The following is a 16265-nucleotide window of genomic DNA, read 5'->3' as shown; positions in this document are numbered from 1 at the left end:
CCCCAACAAACCTTTCTTGTTAGTCTGAAGTTTAATTCCTTGTAAAGGTTTGATTGATATTCAAAATATCTATATTTTCAATCAATTGAGTACACTAGATTCTTTTAGATGGGAATGCAATCTGTAGATTCCATTTCTGGTGTCATTACAGGTTTGTTTTCTGATTCCGACTGTACAGTGTAAAACAAATTCTGTATGAGTATAATAGAGTTAAGAGAAGGATGTTTATGTTTATAACTTGGATCGGAGAACAGTCGTATCATGTTACACACCTTCCTTGCCTCTTAGATCCCCCAAATGTGATGCTTTGTGTACAATATCTTATACTTACAGTCCTCATAATATACCCCCCTCCTGTCCCCCTGTACCTCAAATATATGCCTCCTACAGTCCCTCTTTACCTCCAATATATGCCTCCTACAGTCCCTCTGCACCTCCAATATATGCCTCCTATAGTCTCTCTGTACCTTCAATACATGCCTCCTATAGTCTCTGTACCTCCATTATATTCCCCACTCCTGTTCCCCCTGTACCTCCAATATATGCCTCCTACAGTCCCTCCGACCTCCAATATATTACTCCTCCTGTCCCCCTCAACCTCCAATATATTCCCTCTTCTGCCCCCCTGTACCTCTAATATACTTCCCCTCCTGTCTCACTGTACCTCCAATATATGCCTCCTTCAGTCCCTCTGTACCTCCAATATATACCTCCTACAGTCCCTCTGTACCTCCAATATATGCCTCTACAGTCCCTCCGTACCTCCAAAATATACCCCCTCCGCCCCCTGTACCTCTAATATACTCCCCCTCCTTTCCCCTGTATCCCCTACCTACAATGTATTTCCCCTCCTGTCCCCCCTACCTCCAATATATTCCTCCTCCTATTCCCATAATTAATTTCCCAGATGTCTTATTTATGATGTTTTGTTATCCATCTTATATATTCCTAAACTCTCCATCACGTTATTTTATCAATATTTTCTTATTCTTCATAAATTACTCCTGTTTACTCATAATTCATTTCATATTTTTACAATTCTTCCTTTATCTCCCTTTTTTTAATTTTCTAAATTGATTTTTTAACTTACTTTTATTTTTATTCTTTCCTTCATTTTATTTTTATTCTTTCCATCAATTTATTTTTATTCTTTCCTTCATTTTATTTTTATTCTTTCCATCATTTTATTTTTATTCTTTCCTTCATTTTATTGTTATTCTTTCCTTCATTTTATTTTTATTCTTTCCATCATTTTATTTTTATTCTTTCCATCATTTTATTTTTATTCTTACCATCATTTTATTTTTATTCTTTCATTCCCTTAATTAAAATGCTATCATTTCTTTCATTTTTACAACTTCATTCATGTATTTATTAAGCATTAAAAAAGTTACTCATTCCGACAGCCCCCCCCCCCACCCCTTGTAGGAGGGGGGGGTATTATAAATATATCAACCCCCCCCCTGGACCACTGAATTGATGGCTGTGGAAAAGCTATAATCGTGCTCTGGCTTAATTTCAAAATATATTGAATTCTTGACTGAATCAAAACTGTTTAATAATTGATAAATAAACCAGTTGGAGCTTTCTCCTTCAGATATTCTAGATATTCTGGATATTCTGGATCTAGAACCATAAATCTTGATTATCAGAAAAGAAAATTCTTTTTATAAACTGAATTCGTATTCCAGGAAACCTTAAAGAACATTTATAAATTGATACAATTAGAATAAATTGCAGAGGTAACTAGGTTCATCTCTTTTTTATTAACTCCATTCTATCCTAACTCCTTGTTCTCATTCACATTTTCCTAATCCTACTGATTACATGTGTTAACCCCACGGTTCACATGTTTTCCTAATCCCACTTTATATAATTTTTTAATCCCGCTTTATAATTGTATTTTTATTCCCAAATTTTACTTTATTCTTAATCCCACCATATTTCTATCTATCGAAAGTAAAAAAAAATGTGAAATATTTTTCCCATAAACTTAGTTTTCCTAATCCCACTGAATACCGGTTTTAGTTTTCCTTTTCCAACTGAATACCGGTTTTAGTTTTCCTAATCCCACTGAATACCGGTTTTAGTTTTCCTTTTCCAACTGAATACCGGTTTTAGTTTTCCTTTTCCAACTGAATACCGGTTTTAGTTTTCCTAATCCCACAGAATACCGGTTTTAGTTTTCCTAATCCCACTGAATACCAGTTTTAGTTTTCCTAATCCCACTGAATACCAGTTTTAATTTTCCTATTCCCACTGAATACCGGTTTTAATTTTCCTATACCCACTGAATACTGGTCTTAGGTTTCCTATACCCACTGAATACCGGTTTTAGTTTTCCTAATCCCACAGAATACCAGTTTTAGTTTTCCTAATCTTACTGAAAACCGGGTTTTAGTTTTCATAATCCCACTGCATACTGGTTTTAGTTTTCCTAATCCCACTGAATACAGGTTTTAGTTTTCCTATTCTTACTGAATACATATTATCTTAATCCTCCCATCCAAGCATGTTTTCCTAATTCTCCCATCCATACATATTTTCCTAATCCTCTCATCCATACATATTTTCCTAATCCTCCCATCCATACATATTTTCCTAATCCTCTCATCCATACATATTTTCCTAATCATCCATACATATTTTCCTAATCCTCTCATCCATACATATTTTCCCAATCCTCCCATCCATAATGTTTTCCTAATCCTCCCATCCATACATGTTTTCCTAATCCTCTCATCCATACATATTTTCCTAATCCTCCCATCCATAATGTTTTCCTAATCCTCCCATCCATACATGTTTTCCTAATCCTCTCATCCATACATATTTTCCTAATCCTCTCATCCATAATGTTTTCCTAATCCTCTCATCCGTATATTTTCCTAATCCTCCCATCCATAATGTTTTCCTAATCCTCTCATCCATACATATTTTCCTAATCCTCCCATCCATACATATTTTCCTAATCCTCCCATCCATAAATGTTTTCCTAATCATCTTATCCATATATGTGTTCCTAATCCTCTCATCCATACATATTTTCATAATCCTCCAATTTTTCACAATTTCCCCATTCTCAAATTTCTGTCGAATATTCTTATTCATTCTTGTTTTGATAATCTAAAAAGAAAAAAACATGTTTTGGAAAAAAGAATTTAAGTTTACTCTACGTTTATTCTCCGAATTTCCGAAATACCTTCCTACAAATATTTATTTATTAAAATAATCACATTTACGCATTTATAGTTTAATATTTATAATCTGCCTATTTACAGTATAGATCATCTTCTACTCCGTCAATTGTCTTTCCGCGAGAAAATCTGTTCCGTTGGTGTCTCATTTCTTTCCTAAATCTAGGCAATCCATCCTTCCTTTCAGCTTCACCTCAATACCCCCTCCTCCCCCCCCCCCCCCCCGAGGTCGGTGAAATGAAAGGAGGGGGTGAGCTCTAAATGTCAAGATTCTGGTGTTCTGTTTGTTTGGATATATGATCCAACGTGTAGAGACTGTGTATACAACTACTTCTATTCGAACCTTACTAATCTAATTTTTAATTTATATGTGTGTATGTGGGACCTGGTATGGCTATTGATGGGCTATCTTTGTAGGTTTTGGACTTTCAAAAGTTCGAACTTTTCAAACCGCAGACTGCAATGGGAGGGGCCGAGTGCTGCGGCTAAGGGGCTGAGCCCAGCGGCTAGAACAGGCTGGGGGCCGAACGCTGCGGTTAGGACAGACTTGGCAAGTTGCCGCTTGGGAAATTGCACATTTAGGAAGTTGCCACTTAGGGAAATACCCTTAGGGAAGTTGTTACTTGGGAAAAATCCTTTGGGAAAGTACCTAACATCATGACTTTATTTCCAATTTCGATGAATTTGTATAAATAGTAAAGTTGTTAAAAAAAAACTTTAATGTTTACTGAAGAAATTGTAATACTTTGCAAATGTATTTTTTATCTCAAGTTTTTTGCAATAACGTCAAAGTAATCAACTCTTTTATTGCAATTTTACTGTCAACATATTTTCCGCTCTAAAAATGTGAATTCTTGGATTTTCATTTAAATGAAATTTCGTTAAGAAACATTTTTATTTTCATGTTTTACGGTTTCACTTGTTCGAACTTTAAACAGACTTTTGAAGTGATCCGTTTGCTAAAATCAAGAACACTGAAATAAAATCCAAATTATTTAAAAAAGAAAAAACATTTGCAAATTTTCTCACCATATGCGAACCAGCTTTAATTTGCTTTTCACCTGGCTTTAGGAGTAGGAATTTAGGAGTTAAGTCAATATAGAAACTTTTGAAAAAAGGAGTTGAACTTTTGAAATAAGGAGTTGAACTTTTGAAATAAGGAGTTGAACTTTTGAAATAAGGAGTTGAACTTTTGAAATAAGGAGTTGAACTTTAGAAAATGAAAACATTGGAATTTGTCTTCTGATGCCAGACTTACTTATTGTGTTTCTCTTTATGGTATATTTTTGACTTTTAACGACTTTCTTCTATTTTTGTTGCATATCTTGGTTTACGTTTAAATAAAATAAAACAAAATAATGTTTAATATTTTTATCAGAATAAATCATATCCTGGACCAACTGAAAATTAAACAGACAGACGAACATAATATCTACAAACCTTAAAATGTTTCCCCCGGTTGATGGTTTTGGTCCTAACTGGTTAAACTCTTTATTCTGCAGATTTTTATCTCTCTAGTTTTGGAAACTAAAGATTTTATCTAATGTTTTCACATTTCTTCAAATTAAGGTGCATTTTATTTGCATTTTATTTCCAAACTTTGCAAACCTTTTACTGCAAAAAATGCATAAAATGTTCGTTACTTCTTTATACAGAAATACATTGTTATAAAATTTTAAAAAAACTAGCTGATGAAACCGGTTTATATTATTTTTTAAAGTTACAGTTTCTCCCGCCGTTTCATGGTAAACCTTATTTTCCGTGTTTATGTAAATCTGTATCCCCAAACATTTTCATTTTTATACAAATCTGTATCCACAAACATTTTCATTTTTATACAAATTTGTATCACAAACATTTTCATTTTTATATAAATCTGTATCCCAGACATTTTCATTTTTTAATACAAATCTGTATCACAAACATTTTTATTTTTTTTTACAAATCTGTATCCCCAAACATTTTCATTTTTATACAAATCTGTATCCCAAACATTTTCATTTTTATACAAATCTGTATCCTGAAACATTTTCATTTTTTATACAAATCTGAATCCCCAAACATTTTCATTTTTTATACAAATCTGTATCCCCAAACATTTTCATTTTTTATACAAATCTGAATCCCCAAGCATTTTAATTTTTTATACAAATCTGTATCCCCAAACATTTTCATTTTTTATACAAATCTGTATCACAAACATTTTCATTTTTTATAAAAATCTGTATTACCAAACATTTTAGTTTTTTATACAAATCTGTATCCCGAAACATTTTCATTTTTTATACAAATCTGTATCCCAAACATTTTCATTTTTTATACAAATCTGTATCCCAATTACTGTAGCAATATCTGTTTTAGACCTTATATGTAACTCTGTATCCCAATTACCTTATCAATATCCGTTCTAGACCTGGTATATAAATCTGTATCCCAATTACTGTATCAATATCCGTTCTAGACCTGCCCAATTACTGTATCAATATCCGTTCTAGACCTGATGTATAAATATGTATCCCAATTACTGTATCAATATCCGTTCTAGACCTGATGTATAAATCTGTATCCCAATTACTGTATCAATATCCGTTCTAGACCTGATGTATAAATATGTATCCCAATTACTGTATCAATACCCATTCTAGACCTGATATGTAACTCTGTATCCCAATTACTGTATCAATTTCCGTTCTAGACCTCATACATGATATGTAAATCTGTATCCCGAGTACTGTATTATATATTGTCTCTGTTCTGTATCTCCCATCCTGTATTCTGTATCCCTGTTTCTGTATTAGTGCAAAACACTTAGTAAAATTATTTGATAAAATGCTCTTAACAGATTGAAACCTATCTTCCAGGCTCAGCTCATCCAAAATGAATGGAATTGTATATATACAAACATTAACAGCTAACACCCATTAACTAATTGTTTTCCACATTTTTAAAACGAAGTGTAGGATGATAATGGCGGGGGGGGATTTTTTTCTTTCAAAATTGAAATATTCAAATACATTAAACCTTCAATTTAAGATTATTTAAAAAAAATGTGGGCCGGATTGGTTCAGCCGTTTTTCCGTTTATTGGGTATAAACATACAACCAAACTTAATTAAGGTTTCCGGGCAAAGTCTAATACAATTAAAATCACCTATGTTAAAAACAAAACAATTCTTAAATATATTAAAAGAAATGTATCTAGGTTTCGGTTTGTTTTGCAGAAAAGTTCCCGGGTTTAGAAAAAAGAAACAAAATGGAGTCCGAAGATGAGGTAGGAATTTCTAGTATTTGTTATATTTTAATATTTTTGCGTCCAGTTTGAAGCGAATGTATAATGCGTAATTTAAGTCCCTCTCAATCTATATGTCTGATTCACAAGTACCCTTTGTCAGATCATAGACGGGTAAAAATTTGTATTTATTTCCCTAAAAATTGTTTGTTAACTGTACCGGGAAAGTGGAGTGTACATAGTGCAATGTATAGAGTGTACATAGTGCAATGTATAGAGTGTACATAGTGCAATGTATAGAGTGTACATCATATGACTATCTTCAAGCATAATGTCCGAATAATCCATGTTCGACGCGGGTTTTGAAAATTCAAATGAAAAATATATATATATATATTCTGTAACTCCCGAAAAAAAGGATGGTCATATTTTTGAATATATGAAACTTTGCTTACTAATATATTTATATGAAGTAATACTGTTATTATTCAACGTTCAGCGTTTCCTTAAATTAGGATATGGATAGCTGTGTTATCCATTAATCATTTAAAGGTTTAAAGGGTACCGTTGTGAATCTTGTAATCTAATATTCTGATATTCTGTGAATCTAGTAATCTAATATTCTGATATTCTGTGAATCTAGTAATCTAATATTCTGATATTCTGTGAATCTAGTNTCCTGGTTTTCAAGTACCCCAGCGGGGATAGGGTTAATTAGATTAAAAGTTTGGTTTATCCCATTCTTTCTCTCGAGCTGTGTTTACTGAATGAGTTTTACTATCTTGGTCTTTTTTTAACTTTCGCTTGTTTACTTAGGTTTGTTAATTTTTAAAAGGGAATATGTCTAAATTTGTCGTTTAGTTTTTTGTTTTTGTTTTTGTTTTCAGCAAATAACTAGACTCTGCTGATGCAAATTATTACATCGAGTAATTTTTTGGAAGAACTGAGATGGTATGTAAGAAGTTGTTTCGCTACTTAGCGAATTCCCTAAAGACCTAATGAAATCTATAAGTACCGAGTGGTATTTCTCTGGATAGGATTGTAAGGCTTCCTTCTCTCAACGCTCTCCATAACAAAAGGATGATAATAAGGTTCCGAACGTTTATTTCTCTAAGCCTTCAATCTAAATAATCTTTTATAAGCCAACAGAAAAAGCATTGAGTGATAAATCATACAAATACAGCAATAAATCCACTCAGGCATTAAAAAACTGTGGCAAGGAACCCATACATTACATCATACAATATCAACCATAACCGAACATAAATAAACAATATTCATATAAATATAATCATAATTACCGCAGTGGTCCTAGAATTTTCACACGGTTTTAATAATCGACGAACATTACATGAAATACAATTATATACTGAAGTAGAATCTGCTCGCTCCTACGCAGAAAACTTGCGCATGCGTAGTCGGACTGTAAACAGCTTCTAAAACTAGGTCTTTACAATACGTTCTGTACAGATCCTCAGGGAGAACTCAGAGATTCGCATGGGTATCACATAGACTTTATGAACGCAGCGTAGCTCGCGTAACAGAAGTCCTTTTGAACTGAAATTACAGGGTTGCTGCACGTCTGATTCATAACCTGAAAATCGTCCAAGTGATTGTTTAAAGGGTACCGTTGTGAAGCAAACATCCCACTCTTTTTTTAAGGGTCGGTTAAAATTACGTGTATAGTCTCTTTAAGGCTCATAAGTAGATTATAAACATAATCATTAAGTTTAAAGATATTTTTTACATCAAATTGTTTCAAAATGAACATTGAACAACATTCATAGGTTTTCTACTCCAGATTGTTCTTATTTTCAAAAAAATATTGTATATTTGATTTTGATTAAGGAAGAGATTTGTCATGCGACTTTTCTCTATTTTGAAAGAATCAGCATGTTATCAACTCCGTTCCTCCAGTTACTTTTTTCTTTCAAATTTACAGTGAATTTACACTTAAAAAACTCAGATGATTAATTTAGTTTATGAAAACTTAAAATAACGCTTTAAATACAATTAGTTGATCACTTTTATGCTAAACTATCTTGAAAACCTAGCTTTATCTACAGTTATTCCAGTAAAAGTCAACCCACTCAACGCCTGGTTCTCCTCAGTTCTTCTATCAAAAGAAATTGAGTATTTGCCACACACCTAAACTTTTGGTTGTAAAATTATAGGGATTAGTTTGTGACAAAGCTGGCTTAATTCTTTTGCGGCCAATCGGTCCAGGGGTTCCTGAGTTCTGATTGGACATCTAAATAGACAAACAGAGATTATACTTCTCTTTATAATTATATAGATACTGTGTACTTTTAAGTACAGAAGTTTTATTTTGTTCTTTATTTGTTTTTCCTGGGTTTCTATGTATTAAAGAAAATAAACGAAAATATATTTGATAAACTCTTCAAAATATATATTGAATATTGTATACTTAGTATCCTTCTGTATTCATGATTGGTAGAATAAAATATATTTGATAAACTCTTCAGATTGTAATGTTTATAATATCTGGCATTGAGAAATATACCTCTTTAGACTAAGGGGAGGGGGGGCACTAGAGCGTATACAAGGGGGGGGGGACAAGGGGCAGTGCCCCCCCGGATTTCAAAGCAATCACTCTTTTTAAATCTGAAACTGAAGAGTGAAGAACATAAAAAATTAGTTTGCTGTTTTTTTGTTAGAGGGAGAGTTAAATTAGTACTTTTTAGGTAATAGGACTGTATAGTGTATTGTGTAATTTTAAAGTATCCAAGAAGCCAAATGTTTTGAATTTACAGTTCAAATTTTGACCCCCCCCCCCCTCCTAGGAGCTCCTAGGCAGCCCCCCCTAGATTTATTTCCGTCTACGCCCTTGAGGGGGACAAATAATGTATTTGTATAGGATTTTAAATGCATATATTAACCCCGTGATAATTTTATTAGGTAATCAGAGCTGGGAACTTTTTAATGGTGGATTGATATCTGGATTAATACTTGATCTTCTCTTTTTCTTGATCTCCAGATTAAATAATGCGTGTTCTCCTTTTGTTATTTATCTCCAGATTAATTAACAGATCGGGATTAAGGATATTTCAGCTCAGAGACCTTCCAGTTTAAGCTGCCATCAATGATAATTATTAAGATCAAAAATCGAAAAATTCTTTATCATCCCTTTTGAGTTTCCTCTGAGTCAGTGGGGGTGTATTTAGGAATTTTTCTATTCCCCCTCCCCCTTCCCCTCAAGTCGCCCATGGAATGAGTTCTAGGTCGTCATAAAAAGAAAATTCGTAACTTCTGGTTGAAAATGTAGTTCGATTATTTTTCAACAAGATCGCATGAGCCCCCCCCCCACACCCCATCCCCCAATAAAATTTTCCCCCTTGAAATATCTTCTCTGCAACCTCGCAACCTCGCTGATATAGAATCACGAAACCTCTTGTACAAAATAGTGTTTAAGAAACTGATTAGTCTTCTCATTCTCCATATTTAAATCTTGAACCATGATATCGTGGACCTTTGCTTTATATTATCAATGTCATAAATTCTGCAGGATAAACTAGTCGGTTTAAAATATCAATTAGGTTTACAGCTTTACAACCATCAGGTTGCAAAGATGTAGAGATTCGAAAGTCACAGTAATCTTGCCAGGCTGCATTTGTTGCATAAAACGTGTTGAGTTGACTCTACACTGGATAGCCTGACTGGACAGTACGACTGTTCGTGTTTTATCAGCGCGGATCATGCATATTTTGTGATTAAGGTTAAATTAGATCTTGAGACTAGTTGTTAGTTCTTTTTATAGTACTAAACATAAATTTATATTTTTAGAATTATCATTATTTTTGTATTAATATCAAAAAATAGTAAACAAATGGCCAATGATAAAACTCTCGATTGAAGTATGAAGTATGTATGCAGTTATTTAATGTGCATCATGTGGTTTTAAAGAATAAGTCATGTAGAAATTAATAAGTTTTATTCTGATTTAAATCTGAACATTTTAATCAGTGTTTATTTTAGATTTTTGTTTACTTAATAGAAAAGATATTTATGTTCCGTTAAAAAGGATTATTTCCCTTTTTTGTAAAAAAACTCTTAAAGTTTATTTAGTACTATATGCTTTTACGGCGCTTCGCGCTACTTCTATTTCAACTGTGATAATTTCTCTTTGTATACATTGTAAAACAACAAAAAAAAACTTTCGCGGATTTTATAAAAAAAAATTGTAGGTTTAAAAAAATTTAAATCGAATTTTGCTGAAGGCAATTTTTTTAAAATTCGAACATCCATATGCCTTCCCTTTGGTCACGCAAGGTCCCACAAAAAATTTGGGTCCGATCAGTTTAGACGTTTTGACGTTTATTGGACACACACGGACAGCATGACAAAAAAACAGACAGACAAGCAAAGTATATATCTATGTACATACTTTGCTTGTCTGTTTTTCTGTTTTTTTGTTTGTATCCAATAAACGTCAAAAATTTGCCTTCAACTAAATTCTTTTTTTGAAAATTTTGAAAATCTACGAAATCCAATTGGAACTGACGGTTCACAAACTCAAAAATAAAATCCCAACTTTAGGGATGAGAATCATAAGTCAATCTTTTCGCTCACATACGTCCCTGAGGACCAGAATAATCCTATACTTTGCATTTTCAAATTAAATAATTCAATTCCCCAGAAAATTGATCAAATCAAATTGTAATAAATCACAAGCATAAAAAATAAGAATTTTTGCAGCGAAAAACACACGAGAAAAATTTTGAGGAATCAATATAATATTAAAATAATATAAACCAAAACCACTGCAAATTTTTTTTAAGCCTTGAAAGAAAAACGAATGTAAGCCAGACTTATTTTAAATGTTTTTTGTTAAAATTTTTTTATTTGGATGCAATTCTCTCAAGTTTTCTTAATAGAGGGAAAATATTAATGTGGGGGGGGGGGAGGATGTGAAGAGAGGATGTACTTTACATTATTGAATTAAGTTCCTTTATTTTCTGTCTCAATTAGAAACATAATTTATGTCACAAAAGTTGAAAAGTTTCATGATCCAAACCAGTACCAGCCGGTCTACTGTACCCAGTATGTGGTTGATTCAACTTGTTTTATGCAACCGAGTAAGGCGAGATGAACTATAGTGATATCTGTACAAGCAAGGTACTAATGCAAGGAAAGTTAATTGCGGTCGCGTATACTCTGCGTACATATTGAAACTAGTTCTCTCTGGGTGGATTTGTAAGTAAGAATAGATGCATCAGTGTTCTTCCAGTATCCGAGGAGGAAAAAAGCATTTAATTTCGATAATTTTGAAAATTCACATAGTAATTTCCTATGACCAGAATATTTCATAGATTATTTTTGTGAAAATGGATTCCATGTCAGGCTGTGAAATTCGTCTTTTGTTTACTCTTCCACCCAAAAACAGTACACTGCAGTACAAAAAATGCGTACACCTCTAAAAAAACTTTCCTTGCATTAGTACCTTGTGTACAAGTATCTCCATTCTCAAAATGGATTCATTGATTTTCTGAATATATATCGGGACTTTTGACGTAATTTCAACTGATCCTCTTTTAATAGAATGGCATGTCTGATTCACATCTTCCACGGATTAATGTGACGTGTGGATTTATGCTGCAGATACAATGAAGGAATTTGTCAGAATTTGACAATTTTCAAGAGAGATAATGAAAAAAATGAATCCGTTGTTGAAAATTGATAATTTTTTTTGAAAACTCCCTTTTTAATTCTGTGGCTGAACCCTGTCCCTGTAGCACAAGCTGTTGTATTCACATTAGCACCTGGAGAAGGTGTCCCAACCCGTCCTTGCCAGATGAACTGCTGTGTTACCCTCCGGTTCAGTTCAGTTCATATTTATCAATATTTCATCGGTCACTTAGTGCCTGGACAAGTCCGGTCAGTCCGGTACGGTTTAATTATACTTGCTGCAGTTCTTAACCCTGTGCTTCCCAAATCAATTGTACTGTCCCGACATGACATGAATAAAAAGTGCGGCATGGCACGACTTTTTAAGCATGTTGGTTTAAAAGGGATGGTAAATATTGGCGCGTACCGCCTGGTGTATGCTAGGCGGGCCGGGTAGGTTGGTTTACAAACTACGTTTTCAACTTCTCTGTAGTGTAACCATCTAGTATCAGTCTTACTGTCCAGTCCAGTACTACCCTGCTATCAGTGCTTGTTGTGTCATATAAGTTTTAGTGTATTCGAATTTACACTTTTAAACTAAACTAAACACAGTGTCTGACATGTAACGTGAACATAGTTTATAAATGAGTTTGAAAGTGATCGAAGAAAAAACTGTAAAAAGCTCTTAGTGGATTTAATTGATTTAATAAACACAGATAGGTATGTACCTTTTAAGAGTTCTAACTTAGAATTGCTATATTGTTATTAAAAACTGTCGACCCCCCTAATTTTCAATTTTTTTAATGGATTTCTGCGTATGAAAGATAAGAATTTTGTTTTAAGACATTTATCAAAATTGAATTTTATGAATTTTCTTTTCTCTGATGAATTTATATATATATATTTAAATATATATTGATAAATTGGTGTACATATAAATTTAAAATTCATTGTATATTTTGTTAAATTTTCTACGAAAACTGAATTTCTTTTAAAATATTAAAAATTTTTATTTAAATTCCTGGAAAAGCGCTTAAAAATTCAATCGCCTTTAAGAAAGGAAAATATTTTTGCCTTAATGAAAGATTTTAAAATTAAACTGTACTATTATAGTTGTATTGTAAACTTTTGGATCGAGCATTGATCTGCGACCATCTTATTCAGATCTACGGATCATTTTTNCTCCTCGGTGAAAGATAAAAGCAAGCTTGTTTCCATATTTTTTACCACGAAACCGTGAACAAATGCTTTTATATACATACAGATGTTTGTAAAGATTGTCGTAAAATCAAGGATTTTCAGGATTTTGTTTTAAAATAATTCTGATTGAAATGTTTTATTATTATCAGTTTAAATATTTTTTTAAGTAAACAATAGTGTAGATTAGTTTATAAATGAATAGAAGAACTAGGATTGAATAAGAAGAATGGCTGATACCGTAAATCATGTTAAATCTATTAAAACAGAAGAACAAGGATAACAATGCGACCATCCGTCCTATTCTTTAGATTCAACCAACTGAAATACACTATTTATGATAATGCTGAAATACGTGTATTTTGCCCAAGGGGGGGGGGACTGTTGTTGGAATAACTATTATTTAGAATTAAAACTAGTTTATCATTAAAATAAAACCACATCGAATAAGTTAACGTAACCAATGTTAGATGTTCGCTAGAAAATTAAACCTTAACAAATTATTGCAGAATTACCGCTTATCGTTTGTGGGTTCTTAAACGATGATTTTAATATTAACTTTTAAATTATCTAAATTTCTGCTCGTTCAGTGTGATAATAACTAATGCACATTTTCAACATTTATAATAATAACAATTATGACAAGAAATATTGTTTTGTTTTATGATATTTTTTATATTATCACTTGGAANGGGGGGTAATGTATAAAATCATCTTCCTTGTACAGCTGCTTGTATTTATGTATTGATCCTATAACTGTATCTAATTGACCTATTTACAAAAATCACATGAACTGAATATATACAGAGACAAAATAGATTTTAGAAAAACAGTTTTTAACGTCAGAACTCTTCCATGTAAAAAAAATAATTATTTATATAGAAAAACGACTAACAAATAAGAAGTAATTTTTTATGAAAAAAAAATAATTCATTCATTCTGATTTTTAATCAAAATGTAATGTAAATGTTTGGAAAATTTATATTTTATTATATTGAAAATTAATCTTTGCTAACAACAGAGCAATACAAATTATTTAATTTAATGAAAGTTCTTCGAAGGGTGGAGTAAAAAAATACAGGTGAAAAAACGTGGTTTTCTTTCATCGATTTCAAAACAAGAAAAATATCAATATCAGTTAAATTTTTATCCAGCGCCCAAGTCAAATTGGTAAAAATTCCAAATTAAAAAGAAAGATATGGTTAGTTATTAGATTTTTTACTACTGCAAATTCAATGTTGATTTCATTATCCCGTGAGAGCCAGGACTGGTTCCTGTATCCCTGTACAGTTTATCTCCCCTCCTCCTATTATTCAATGATGAATGGTAAGCCTGGAGCCAGGGATCTAAAATTAAGATACAATCGACTGATTGGGGGGGATTGAAAGTTTCATCAGAAACGTGGTGTGAGTTCTATCTATCCTATTTTCAAATTTGATTCATTGTTTAAACGATTTTTTTGTCCGTGTACATATAAATTTAAAATTCATTGTATATTTTGTTAAATTTTCTACGAAAACTGAATTTCTTTTAAAATATTAAAAATTTTTATTTAAATTCCTGGAAAAGCGCTTAAAAATTCAATCGCCTTTAAGAAAGGAAAATATTTTTGCCTTAATGAAAGATTTTAAAATTAAACTGTACTATTATAGTTGTATTGTAAACTTTTGGATCGAGCATTGATCTGCGACCATCTTATTCAGATCTACGGATCATTTTTTTTCCTCTTTGATACTCCTTGATGGTCATACCCTGCCAGGATAACTTTAATTGAGAGATCAAGCCTTGATCCTCGAATTTTAAAGAGCCCACATTGGATATCGAAATCAATATGTTTTCAATATAAATGTACAATTCTAAATTCGTTAAAAAAAAGACGGGAAACTTATAAATCTCACCATAAAAAAATACAGCTTATAAATCATTAGATAGAGGTCTGAATTATTTATTTTCAAAACAATTTCTAAAATACAATTAATACATGTTGTACATGTGAACCTACAGTTTGTTGGATTGTTATTTAAGATTGTGGTCTAGTAAATAGGTTTTATGTCTTTCCTTATTTATAGCTTTTGGTTCTCTGGGTCTAATTCTGTGTTATGTTCTTGTTTTGGTCTTTCATTTGACTTAGTCCTACATTTGTCATTGTTCTACATTTGTCTTAGATCCTACATTTGTCCTAGATCTTGTATTGTCCAAAGATCATTCATTGTTCAAAGATCATTTATTGTCCAAAGATCATTCATTGTCCAAAGATCATTCATTGTCCAAAGATCATTTATTTGTCCAAAGATCATTCATTGTCCAAAGATCATTCATTGTCCAAAGATCATTTATTTGTCCAAAGATCATTCATTTGTCCAAAGATCATTCATTGTCCAAAGATCATTCATTGTTCAAAGATCATTCATTTGTCCAAGGACCATTCATTGTCCTTGGTCGTACATCTGATCAATTTCCTATATTTGTCCAAGTTCTTCCATTTGTCCTTGTTACTTCTTTTGTCCTAGTTCCTACATTTTTCCTACTCCTAGATACTATATAACTGTCCTATATCCTACATCTCTCTTAGGTCCTACATTTGTCCTAGATCCTAAATTTGTCCTAGGTCCTACAGGTGTTGTTATCAACCTGATAAGGCCAAGCATACCTACTTTACAGTGCAAACACAGTTTTCATTTACAAATATTCACAGTAAACACATGTGCAATCATAGAAAAGGATATTTTTTAAATATTATTACAAAAAAGTTTTTTGAGACATGTTTGATCTTTTTTATTAGAATTATGGAGTGTTTTTTGTGTATTTACATTAATCTTGAATGCTTCATTTTTTGTGGTAAGTTTACGCTAAGAACGCCATGTGTTTTATATAATTAGGTTTAGATGAGTCATTCTTAGTGATAGCAAAACTCATTCCCCCATTCCCCCCTCTTCAAATTCACATAGTAATTTCCTATGACCAGAATATTTCATAGATTATTTTTGTGAAAATGGATTCCATGTCAGGCTGTGAAAT

General features: G+C 32.2%; 2 protein-coding genes and 1 long non-coding RNA gene across 4 annotated transcripts in view; 1 reads left to right on the top strand and 2 right to left on the bottom strand.

The window, feature by feature from the left end:
- LOC111698765 (tetratricopeptide repeat protein 37) overlaps window positions 1-4143 on the bottom strand; it is a 28766-nt gene extending 24623 nt beyond the window's left edge. Inside the window, exon 1 of the mRNA XM_023469191.1 lies at window positions 4138-4143. The gene's annotated coding sequence lies outside the window, so the exon portion shown is untranslated. The remainder of the gene's footprint in view (window positions 1-4137) is intronic.
- Window positions 1-16265, top strand: part of LOC111698767 (rap1 GTPase-activating protein 1) — a 51423-nt gene that overhangs the window by 7242 nt on the left and 27916 nt on the right. Inside the window, exon 3 of one of the 2 annotated variants that reach the window (XM_023469194.1) lies at window positions 6399-6467. In XM_023469194.1, the coding sequence (XP_023324962.1) occupies window positions 6450-6467 (18 nt within the window). In that variant the 5' untranslated portion in view covers window positions 6399-6449. Of the gene's footprint in view, window positions 1-6398; window positions 6468-12555; window positions 12771-16265 lie in introns of those variants that run through there. The other variant, XM_023469195.1, reaches the window with a different exon arrangement.
- On the bottom strand, window positions 7438-7869 carry LOC111698768 (uncharacterized). The gene is made up of 2 exons (XR_002764611.1): window positions 7727-7869; window positions 7438-7548 (listed from the first exon to the last, which is right to left on the bottom strand). It is a non-coding gene; the product is annotated as an uncharacterized LOC111698768 (long non-coding RNA).

The sequence above is a fragment of the Eurytemora carolleeae genome, unplaced genomic scaffold, assembly GCF_000591075.1.
Source record: "Eurytemora carolleeae unplaced genomic scaffold, Eaff_2.0 scaffold109, whole genome shotgun sequence".
Taxonomy (NCBI): domain Eukaryota; kingdom Metazoa; phylum Arthropoda; class Copepoda; order Calanoida; family Temoridae; genus Eurytemora; species Eurytemora carolleeae.
Note: the sequence above shows the minus strand (reverse complement) of the source record. Positions and strands in the feature narration are given on the sequence as shown.